This window comes from Labeo rohita, chromosome 7, assembly GCF_022985175.1.
Source record: "Labeo rohita strain BAU-BD-2019 chromosome 7, IGBB_LRoh.1.0, whole genome shotgun sequence".
In the NCBI taxonomy this organism is placed as follows: domain Eukaryota; kingdom Metazoa; phylum Chordata; class Actinopteri; order Cypriniformes; family Cyprinidae; genus Labeo; species Labeo rohita.
This window is the reverse complement of record NC_066875.1, coordinates 60030580-60042096: the sequence shown is the minus strand read 5'-3', so window position 1 is coordinate 60042096 and position 11517 is coordinate 60030580. Positions and strand designations below refer to the sequence as shown.

Genomic DNA, 11517 nt, shown 5'->3' with positions numbered 1-11517 from the left:
GAGAGATGACAGGAAAGAGCTGGGAGGAGAGAGGGGAGCGGGATCAGCAAAGGACCTCGAGACGGGGATCGAACTCGGGTCACCGTGAGCGCAGTTGCGCTATATGTCATAACAAGATCATAACATAAATAACATCATAACAAGAAATAGTTTAATAGCTATGATACTGGGTTTGAAATCAAATGTTTGCATAGTTGTGACAAAAAACACCAGATCTAACAATGCCTTGGAAAAAACAATCTTAAAAAATAAAGTTTATGCATAAACCCAAATAGGAAATAAAACAGTTATTGAATAAGCATGTGTCCTGTTCTGTGTCTTAAACTCCTGAAACATTGGTGTCTCATTTTAGAGCAGTCAATGCAATTTAAAAGAAGTCTATTAAATCTGTAAGTGGGTGTGTGAAAAAATTCAGATGTGATCCCCTTTGTAATCACTGGCATTTTTCAAAAGTAACTGTAATTTAATTACACATTTTTTCTCAGTAACTGTAACTAATTACAATTACATTTATTTTGTAATTAAATTACGTAATTCCGCTACATGTAACAAGTTACTCCCCAACACTGGTAACTAGTTAATATTTGGGAGTAATACCTTGTTTTATTATTTTTAATCAGTTTATTATTAATATATTAAAATGATCTAACTTACTTAAAATACTAAAAACCGCTCGATCAGCATGTAAAACATTTATTTCACCTCACAATATCTACTGATTTTAATGAAGGACATATTTATACACATTTATGAAATTATTTATGGTTAATTAATGTACCTACATCCAGTTTCTGTAAATAATAAATTATATTATATAGGAGCCTTTAAGTCAAAATGATGAAGAAGTGCTACTTTAAGACATACTTTAAGAAAGTACAATTTAGTTTGAGGTGTCACACTACAGTGTATTTGCACTTAAACACATCATTTAGCTCATAAAATGTTTATTAAAATATCTTTTCTAAAACTTTGTCAATACTCTCAGCGCGCGCGCTGCAAACCCACGTGCTCCGCAGGAGTTCGCGCTCTTTCGAATGACACTAGATGGCGGGAAAAGCCGTGCGCGCGGACGACCGAAACGCGCTGACGTAGCGTCAGGGGCGGGGTTTGCGCTAGTGCGGAGCGCAGCACGTGACCGCCAGGACGGGGTTTCATTGGCCCAAACTGGATGACGTGCCCGTTAGGGCGGGAGACGCAGGAAAACAAAAGCCGTAATAAACAGCTCTGCTGTCTTTAACAGCGAATTTATAGTTAATAAACAAGCGCAGGGTAATTTCAGCGCATCGTTTTTAAACGTATCGTGCTTTCGAGAAACAAGCACGTGTTTAGTTCATAATAATAATAATAATAATACTAAACAAATCCTCTAAAAAGACAAAATGGCAGCATAAATAAATAAATAAACATAATTATCTCCGATAAAGAAATTAATATAGGTAATTTAAATTAATGAAATATTTAATAAAAAACAATTACGTCAAACGCCGGCGTTTTCTTAATAGATTTAAGTAAATAAATGTTAAATAGCTGCATAAAGAGCAGAAAGAGGGCGGAGCTAAAGATCAGTCTCACACACATGCGTGTTTTAACATGATTTATTCACATCATCGGCGCATCTACAGCCCGAAAGAGACTCAACAGCACTTAAAACAGACCGAAGACGTTTTAACGGAGAATAGTCGTCTTTTTAAATAGACTTTGAGATTGCATTTATTTTTCGCGTTTCTTTATAATTTGCGTGTTGTTATTGTGTCGTCCAGTGTAGAGCAGAATCGGTGAAAATCTCAGGAGAAAGAGAGTGTGTTTGTCCGCTCTCCGCTGCTGTACTTCAGTGTCTGAGTGTGTGTGTGTGTGTGTGTGTGCGCGCGCGCGCGTGTTGATGTGATATTATGGCGGTGAATCTGGATAAAGACGCGTTTTACCGCCGCATCAAGCGACTCTACGGCAACTGGAAGGTACGGAGAGCTCACAGCCGCTCATTAACACCACTAAATCATCTTACGGATCATATTCTGACAGAAATATTGACGTATGATGTGTTTATGCGCGTGTGTGATGCTGGAGTTCCTCTCACAGACACTCACACACATTCTCAGGCCTCATTTCCATATAACTGTCTTATAAACACACACAGGCCTCCGCGTTTGTCTCTGTCGGTCCGTACGGTGATTTATTTCCGTCTGGAACGGAATCATTAAAGTTTGCGATGATTTTCTGTCATTTTTACGCGGTTAGCGCATCGGCTAATGTACTAGCCTGTTAGCATGTAATGTTTTCAGGCCATTTCCGCTCGGTTGTAATTAGTGTCGATAACGGAGATATTAAAATAAGTCCGGGGTGTTTGCGTTTCTTTTATGTGTTTGTAAACGTTTGTCAGGTAAACGCTTTATTTGGATGCAAAAGTTCAGTCAGATGTAGCATTAGCTGTGAGCTAGCTCATATTGAGACATGCTGCAGGTGGGAAAGAAAATTATTACTAACTTCTGTTATTGTTTTAGTTATTTTGTTTACGACAACGAATAAAAGGCAGACGGGTTTCTTTTCCACCAGCACGGTTTCGTTGTTAAAGAAATATTTAACCTAATACTTTAAGTAGATAGAGAACTTTTGTAGATAATTATTTTTCCCAATTATATATTCTTTCCGTAACCTGTAGTGTTTTTATTTCGTTATAATATTTTTAGAAATTTGTAATGTGTGTGTGTGTGTGTGTGTGTGTATATGTATATATATATATATATATATATATATATATATATATATATATATATATATATATATATATATATATATATATATATACATAAATAACATATAATAAGAGTAATTATAACGATTTTGTTGTCAATGTACAATTATATAAAAATGATATTGTGTATAATAATACCAAAAGCTACCAATTATTGTATGGTTATAAAATATAAAATTTTATATAATTATGTTATGATTTTATATAATTTTAATTGATGTTTAATGTTTCTTACTATTATTGATTTTTTTTTTTATTTATTTTATTTTATAGTGTTATATTACAAATTTATATGTAATACTTTAGTATTAAATTGTTTTATGTATTTAAATATTACTACATTATTTTGTAATGATGTAACTATAGTATTATAAAAGTGATTACAGTGATTATATATATATATATATATATAAAATGATATAAAATACACAATATTATTTTTAGATATTATAACAAATAAACTGTTTTCTGCAGCGCCTTTTAAAAGTGGAATATTAAAGTGCTTCACAAGAATAAAAAAGAACATATTCAAACAAAGCATTAATAAAATTGAAATACAGACAGAGATAAAATAACTATGAGAATTTCATTTCATTTATATTAAGGCTATAGTTTTCATGTAGAGAAAGTAAGATTATAAAATAATCGGGTAAAAGCTGCTCTTAAAAAGTATGTTTTAACGGAAGATTTATTTATTATATAATTATGTCTGATATTGTGATGTGTACTGTTTATTGCATATATCAAAAGATAATTATTATACGATAATTAAATGCAACATTTTATTACTTTAAACACCTGCTATAAAAAAAGTTTTAAATGGTAGACAAGATATTTTGCATCATGACCTTTTTTTTTTTTTGTGGCAGAAAGGTGAAGATGAGTTCGGGAAGGTGGACGCCATCGTGGTTTCTGTTGGAGTTGATGAAGAGATCGTCTATGCCAAATCTACAGCCCTTCAGGTGCAGTTAAACGCTCTTTATGAGCATAATAATACCATCAGACTGATCATTGCAAGTTAATTTTATTATTTCCTCTGGTCGCAGACGTGGCTGTTTGGTTACGAGCTCACCGACACTATAATGGTGTTTTGTGAGACCAAGATCATTTTTCTGGCCAGTAAGAAGAAAGTGGAGTTCCTGAAGCAGGTCGCCATCACAAAAGGCAACGAGAACGCCAACGGGATTCCTCCGATCACGCTGCTCGTCCGAGAAAAGGTATTGCTCGTTTCATACTTGTGCGTAATCAGTGTGAAACGCTTCAAAGCACTGACAGGTTTTAAATCTCATTGTGTGACAGAATGAAAGCAACAAGGTTAACTTCGAGAAAATGATCGAAGCCATCCGCGGAAGTAAAGAAGGCAAGGCGGTCGGCGTGTTCATGAAGGACAAATTCCCAGGAGAGTATATGAAGAGCTGGAGCGACATGATCACGGCCGAGGGCCTGGAGAAGGTCTGCTTCACTCCGTTTTACGTGCAAGCCAATGACGTGCAGTAAAATAAGCTGAACACACACGTTTCTGATGGTTTGTCAGGTGGACATCAGCACGGTGGTGGCGTATACGATGGCGGTGAAGGAGGACGGAGAGCTGGCGCTCATGAAGAAGGCGGCCGCGATCACCAGTGACGTCTTCACTAAGTTCTTTAAGGAGCGAGTGATGGAGATCGTGGACGCGGATGAGGTTCGTTCACACATGGCATGCTTAATCGTTTATAAACTTGTAGAGTCATAAGTCTGAAGAAAAAAGGGGTTTTGTCTTTAACAAGTCAGAATTTGTAGTTTTTAATATTATTAATACATTTAATTTTTTTTTCTTTTTTTTTTTTTAATTTGATTTGGTAACTTTGTGTTTTTGTCACTTTTATTTATATAGTTGAATGTAAGTCTAGTTTTTAATTTTTTTCCTAAAATTCCATTTTAGTTTATTACATTAATTTTAACATTTAAAAATGTTGCCTTGGTAGCTACATAATTAATCAATTAATTAATTAATTAATTAACCGAAATAAATGAATAAATTATTTATTTATTTATTTATTTATTTCGGTTTAAGTTTAGTACATGTAATTTTAAAATAAAAATGAGAAATGTTGCCTTGGTAGTTATATAAAATACAATTTTTTTTATTTATTTTTTTTTTATTTCATTTTATTTCAAGTAACAAGCATTTATGGTTAGTCGTTTTTAATATTTTGATTTTTAGTTTAAGATTAAGTAATTTTGTTGTGTTTTTGTCACTTGTTTATTTATATAGTTTTATGTAAGTCTATAGTGTATATAGTGTTTTTTTTTTTTTTTTTTTTCTCTTTTTCAGTTTTAATTTAGTACATTAATTTAAAATAAAAATAAGAAATGCTGCCTTGGTAGCTACATAAAATGTAATTACTGAGTTATTGTATCACTGTTTTTTTCGGTTGTGGTCCATATGCTAACATCTGTCCTGTCTGTGTGGTTGTTCATCAGAAAGTCAAGCACAGTCGTCTGGCTGAGTCAGTGGAGAAGGCCATCGAGGACCGTAAGTTTCTGGGCGGCGTGGACCCATCGACTGTGGAAATGTGCTACCCTCCCATCATCCAGAGCGGTGGCAACTACAGCCTCAAATTCAGCGTCGTCAGGTGAGGCCGTCAGAACGGCCTGAAATTATTGTATCTGAAGATGATAATCGGATGCTAAACGTCTGCAATTTTCTCTCCCAGCGATAAGAACCACATGCACTTCGGCGCAATTACGTGCGCCATGGGGATCCGCTACAAGTCGTACTGCTCCAATCTGGTGCGCACGCTCATGGTGGACCCGCCGCAGGAAATGCAGGACAATTACAACTTCCTGCTGCAGGTGGAAGAGGAGCTTCTGAAAGAGATGAAGCACGGTGAGCAGACGGTGCATTGAGATGCATTGTGTGTTTGTGTGTTTGTGTTTATGATCTGTGTGTTGTGCAGGAGTGAAGCTGTGTGAAGTCTATAACGCCGTCCTGGAGTTCGTCAAGAAAGAGAAACCAGATCTGGTCAGCAAGCTGACGAAAAACCTCGGGTTTGTGTCCGAAACGCTTCGTACTCCAGATCATTGAAATGAAGCGTGTAAAATGAGCTGTGTGTGACTTGCGTTTGTGTTTGTGTGTGTGCGCTGCAGGTTCGCTATGGGCATTGAGTTCAGGGAAGGATCACTTGTACTGAACAACAAAAATCAGTTCAAACTCAAGAGAGGTGAGTGTGAGAATATAAATCGGAGCTTTTGTACAGTACTTGGCGTTAGTGCATTAAAATATTAACAAAAATGTTGTTTCTGCTGTTGTTTAAGCTATTAATTTACCTTAAAATAAAGATTCATGCTGCTGTTTGAAAAGTGTATAGTGTGTAAAGTCTGAATTATGCACGTTTTTGCATGGCTGCACATTTTTAAAGAAAGTATGTCAGTGCAAATATTTTTATCACTATTGTTTTGTATGTATAATATAAACTCTGTGCTTCAATTTGAAACATGCAGTGCATTTAATTGTCACTATTAATAATCACATTGAACCCTACTATACAGTGTACGTGACTGATGTGTGTGTTTGTGTAGGGATGGTGTTCAGTATCAGTCTGGGATTCGCTGACATGATCAACCCAGATGCGAAGAAAGACGAGCAGAAAAAATACGCTCTCTTCATCGGAGACACCATACAGATCAATGAGGTGCGTTACGCTCTCTAATACTGCATGGGCTGGATGCTGTCGGTATGTAATGCTTTTCATTAATCCTGTACTTGTGTTTGTGATAGCAGGAGGATCAAGCGACCGTCCTCACACCTGTCAAAAAGAAGATCAAAAACGTTGGCATTTTCCTCAAGGTAACGTCAGTCCGTCTCAAGCGTGTTCATTTCAGAATGTTCATTTGTGTGAACTCACTGCTCCAAAATCACACTCTATAAATGTACATTAAACACAGAATTAATTAAATTGAATGTGATTATTAGCTGTTTCAATAATGTTTTTTTTTAATATGAATTTTGAAATTACATATAAAAAATGTTGGATGAACATGGCAAGATGTGCATAATAGCTTAATGTGCATAAAAAAAAAAAAAGTATGCTCCCAAATTAAAGCAGATTCATTTTCTAATCAAGTATTTGGTTATTATAGTTCTAAAACCACATAAATATAAAAACCTTTTCCTAAAAAAGAAAAAAACCTATTTCAGCTGCCTGCCACATTCATTTAACTAAAATAAACATTAATAAAATATATAGACAGGTTTAAAAACGACTAACAAAAAGAACAAATGGAAATTATATATAATTAAAAAAAAACAACTAATAATTGTTAATGTTAAGGCTATTGCTAATAATTGTTAATATAACAAATGTTCAACAAGAGTTGATGTTAACTATAATATAAACTTGTTCTGTTTTAGCTGCATGGCAAATAACTTTTTCATTTAGTTTTAACTAAAATGAACTAAAATGGAAATGAACATTAATAAAAAAAAAAATATGGGTCAAAGACGAAAAAGGGTTTAAGCATAAAAACAAGTGTAATACTGCTTTAAATTGTTTTTCAAAAATAAAAATAAAAATTTTCTGTTTAATTTAATTGCATTTTTGTTTTTCTGAGCAAAAAATAAATATAAATTTTTTTTTTTCCCTAATTTACGGAAGACAACCACTGAAATGTCATTGTGTAACAGTTTTGTCAGGCATATTTACATCTGAAATCAATTTATGACGTTAAAAGACAAATGGCAATTAGATGCATTTTTAAAATTTGCCACTATCCTAGGTTTTGCCCATTTGTCAGTAAGAATTTTTCACTCATTTAAAACACAATAAAATTTAATATGCTCCCTTATTCTTTTATATGTTTTCATTTGTACAAGTTAGAATAAGCATGTTGTTTGAATTTTTACGTAAATATTGTGTTACACTGAATGACAGTGTAACATTATTTCACACAAATTTTATTAATTTTTTTTTGAAACCTTAAAAATAGAGACTTTACTTGCATTTAATGTGCTTTCTGTGGAGAAATCAGTTTTATAAATTTCTTTTGATGTGGACGTCTTAATGTCTTTGATCCATATATGGACAGGTTTATAAACAAAACGTTAACTGAAAATGTAAATGATTAGTATGTGTTTCAGCTAGGTACTAAAGGTTAACTAAAATAACTAAAATTTAAACTAACTATATTAAGTTTTAAACAAATGATGAAATTATAGATTTTTAAAAAAACAACTAATGACTAAAATAACTAAAACCTTAAAAATAATAATCCAAAATATTGGGAAAAAAAACCCTTATATTAATATATTAATGATTTGTGTTCATTGTTGTTGTTATAGTATTATGCAGAAAAAAGATTTTTAGTCTTCCTCAATTGCAGAATTTTTTTTTTTTTTTTTTTTTTTGAAACTTTGCACCAGTTTCCAGGAAAATGTTAAATTTTGTGCTCTTGAACACATGCAGTGTAAACAGTGCTTTATTTGCTACTGTATTATGTGAGTTCCAGTTTTTTGCAACTTAAGACTAATATATGTGTAGAGGTCTCAAAAATATGGAAGAAACATGCCTGCAAAACAGTTTTTCTGTATGTTTCTAGAATGACGATGAAGATGACGAGGAGGAAGAGGGTGATAATGCAGAGGAACTGCTGGGGAAAGGAGCTCGCAGTGCCGCCCTGCTGGCAGACAGAACCAGAGTATGTGCCTCCTTCCTGTTTATTACTCATCATAATTTATCCGTTTCATACGTGTGTTCTCATTCGTTCTCGTCTGATTGGTCAGAATGAGATGACGGCTGAGGAGAAGAGGCGAGCCCATCAGAAAGAACTGGCCAGTCAGGTGAACGAGGAGGCCAAGCGTCGTCTGACGGAGCAGAAAGGAGGACAGCAGATACAGAAGTACAAAGACGAGCACGTTCGCGCCACATTCAGCGCAGTTTGTCATGCTAGTTTAACAAACACTGTTCTCTTCTAATGTTTCCCCCTCAGAGCCAGAAAGTCAAATGTGTCGTATAAGAACGTTTCCCAGATGCCTCGTGAGAAGGACATCAGAGACATGAAGATCTTCATTGATAAGAAATACGAGACCGTCGTCATGCCCGTGTTCGGCATCGCCACGCCGTTTCACATCGCCACCATCAAGGTAAATGCCGCGGCGTTCTTGCGTTGAGCACCGTTCAATATCCGACTTTTTGGCTTCATCGTGACTTTCTCGTGTGTTTGCAGAACATCAGTATGTCTGTGGAAGGAGATTACACGTATCTCAGGATAAACTTCTTTGTGCCAGGCAGCTCGCTGGGACGCCACGACGGAAACATCTTCCCCAACCCCGAGGCCACATTTGTCAAAGAAATGTAAGACTTTATGGTGTCCAAATCCATTATTGAGCTGAACGAGTTTGTGTGAATCGTTCATAAAACCTTTGGTGCATCCACTTCAGTGCAGCAATTTGGATCTCATGGTTTTATGAACAGTTTACACCACGTTTTTTTAATTGGTGCAACGCAAACTGCAATATCTGTCCTCCGACAAACACCCGCTGTCAAATAGACTGCTCCAGACTAAAACACTAGTATCTCTAAAGCTTATTTTAATATAAATTTTGGGATACTGCATTAAAAATTGCTGGATTTAAATGCAAAGATGAGCATAAAATCCTAAAATGTGCATTAAATGTGGTTAAAGCAGATAGTTTTTTAAATTTAAGGGTAGACACTGCAGGCAAAAACACGTTTTTTTTTTTTTTTTTTTTTTTTTTTTCAAGCACCTGTCAAGGTTGATAATTTGGGCTTTTTGATTTTTCTTGAAGTGTTTTTAAGACTAGTAACATCCAAAGAAAACATCCAAAAGACACTGTTAAGTGTTTCTTTTATAGCACTTCATCTATTTGTCGATAGATTTCAAATACAATCCATATTTTTAAAGGCCATTTTCTCAAAATGAGTTTTCTCCTACACTGGGCTATACATCTCCACTTTAGCAGCACTTACACACACAAACATTGCCTATATCCTAAAGGTTTTTACAGAGGGATTTATATAATCCCTTATTCTTTTATATATATATAATTTCAGATATAATTTGCATGATTACATACAACATTTCAAGCCCTCAAAAAATTGTGAAAATATATTGTTTTCGCAATATAAGTATTTTCTGAATTATTGGAAAAAAAAAGAGACCCAAAATTCCCTCTGTAAAAAAAAATAAAAAATCTTTGACTCTATGTAAAATAAAAAAAAAATAAAAAAATTAAACAAGAATTTTAAAACTTCACCCAGTGTTTAGTACTAAGAAACAGTGTTTTTGTACTAGAAATTAATGCAAATTAGTGCATATTTCTGCAAATAATGCCTCATTTGCATATTTAAACCTAACATTTTAGAAAACTTGTAATACAGAATTACATTTATCAATGTAATCATTCAGCTGGGTAAGTAAGGTGATTTTTAATTATTTATCCCCCCCCCCCCCCCCAACTCACCTGCAGTGTCTCTCCTTAATATTTATTTGGTTATAATAGTTCTTAAGCAAAAACGAACAAACAAAAAAACAGAAAAATAACGTTTTCAGTTTCAGCTGTGTGCCAAATGAAATTTTCATTTAGTTTGACGGAAAAAAAAAACTAGGGGCCAGATTTACTAAACGGGGCAAATTAGGAGCACAATTCCATAAAAGTGCAGATAGAAGGGGAACGTTCTGCATGTGATTTACTGACAATGCAGCCAGATCATTTCCATAATGACCAGCACAATCTACTAAGAGCAGCGCAAATTACCACCTGCTTTAAGATGTGCTTTTTTGGGCGTTAAATAATGATGCAAATACCAGTAATTTGACGTGCGCAAACGTTAGTGAATCACGTTGCGGGATAAATTTTAATACTCTTCCCAAAAATTTTGCATCTGAAAGGGAAACACCTACAAATGCCTATTTAATACGGTCAGGCCCAAAAATAACTGTTCACGCCTTTTCTGTGCTAATTCTTTACTGTGAGTCTTTAGTAAATCCTGACAGTACTATTTTAATGCTAAAATACTGTAAATCTGGCCCTAAAATAAAAATAAACATTAATAAAAAAAAACTGTTTAAAAAAATTGAACAATTTTTAGACACTTAAAAAAAAAAAAAAAGCAATGTTATTTTTAATCAATACTGATGTATTTTTAATTTTTAATAATTATAATAGTTTGATATTTAAACCACAAATTTTAGAAATGTACTGTTATTAAAAAGTTAACATGAAAACAGCATTGTGTAATTTAAATGATTTTTGGAACTCTGTGTTTCAGCTTTGATTATTAAATAATCTTAATTAAATAGCGTTTTTCAGTTATTTCAGCGACAGTTGTGGAAATGATTTTGTTAAAAAGTTGTTACAGAATCTGCCATAAATTATTTTTATGAATTATTATTTATTATTTTTTTTATTTATTTATTTTTTTTTTTTGTAATGATGATTATTAAAGAACATCTCTTTTCAGTTTTGGTTTTTGGCAAAGTATAAGTTTTCCCATCCTCTTTTTAAAATCCTTAAATGCTAATTGTCTAAAAGAGAGTTTATTTAAAAAAAAATAAATAAATAAGAAAAAATACAAAACATGACCAAGAGTTTCAGAGCATAGGACCAAGAACTGAAAAGGCCCTGTCACCTTTAGATTTATTTTTTTGCTTCTCTTTTTGTCCTTGTCAAAAAATGAGCTGCGGCGTTCTGTACCAGTTGTAAATGCGAAAGTGATGACTGGTTAATTCCAGCATAAAGAGCATCACCGTAATCCAGCAATCCAAAA

The 11517-nt window shown here is 33.8% G+C and overlaps 1 protein-coding gene across 2 annotated transcripts in view; it reads left to right on the top strand.

Moving 5' to 3' along the window:
• The first annotated feature begins 1252 nt into the window (after positions 1 to 1252).
• The window catches only part of supt16h (SPT16 homolog, facilitates chromatin remodeling subunit), a 17426-nt gene continuing 7161 nt past the window's right edge, over positions 1253 to 11517 (top strand). Inside the window, exons 1-15 of one of the 2 annotated variants that reach the window (XM_051114341.1) lie at positions 1253 to 1955; positions 3619 to 3711; positions 3796 to 3966; positions 4049 to 4201; positions 4284 to 4430; positions 5213 to 5364; positions 5446 to 5618; positions 5689 to 5779; positions 5879 to 5952; positions 6311 to 6423; positions 6513 to 6578; positions 8327 to 8425; positions 8511 to 8626; positions 8717 to 8870; positions 8954 to 9081. In XM_051114341.1, the coding sequence (XP_050970298.1) occupies positions 1890 to 1955; positions 3619 to 3711; positions 3796 to 3966; positions 4049 to 4201; positions 4284 to 4430; positions 5213 to 5364; positions 5446 to 5618; positions 5689 to 5779; positions 5879 to 5952; positions 6311 to 6423; positions 6513 to 6578; positions 8327 to 8425; positions 8511 to 8626; positions 8717 to 8870; positions 8954 to 9081 (1796 nt within the window). In that variant the 5' untranslated portion in view covers positions 1253 to 1889. Of the gene's footprint in view, positions 1956 to 3618; positions 3712 to 3795; positions 3967 to 4048; positions 4202 to 4283; positions 4431 to 5212; positions 5365 to 5445; positions 5619 to 5688; positions 5780 to 5878; positions 5953 to 6310; positions 6424 to 6509; positions 6579 to 8326; positions 8426 to 8510; positions 8627 to 8716; positions 8871 to 8953; positions 9082 to 11517 lie in introns of both variants that reach the window. The other variant, XM_051114340.1, reaches the window with a different exon arrangement.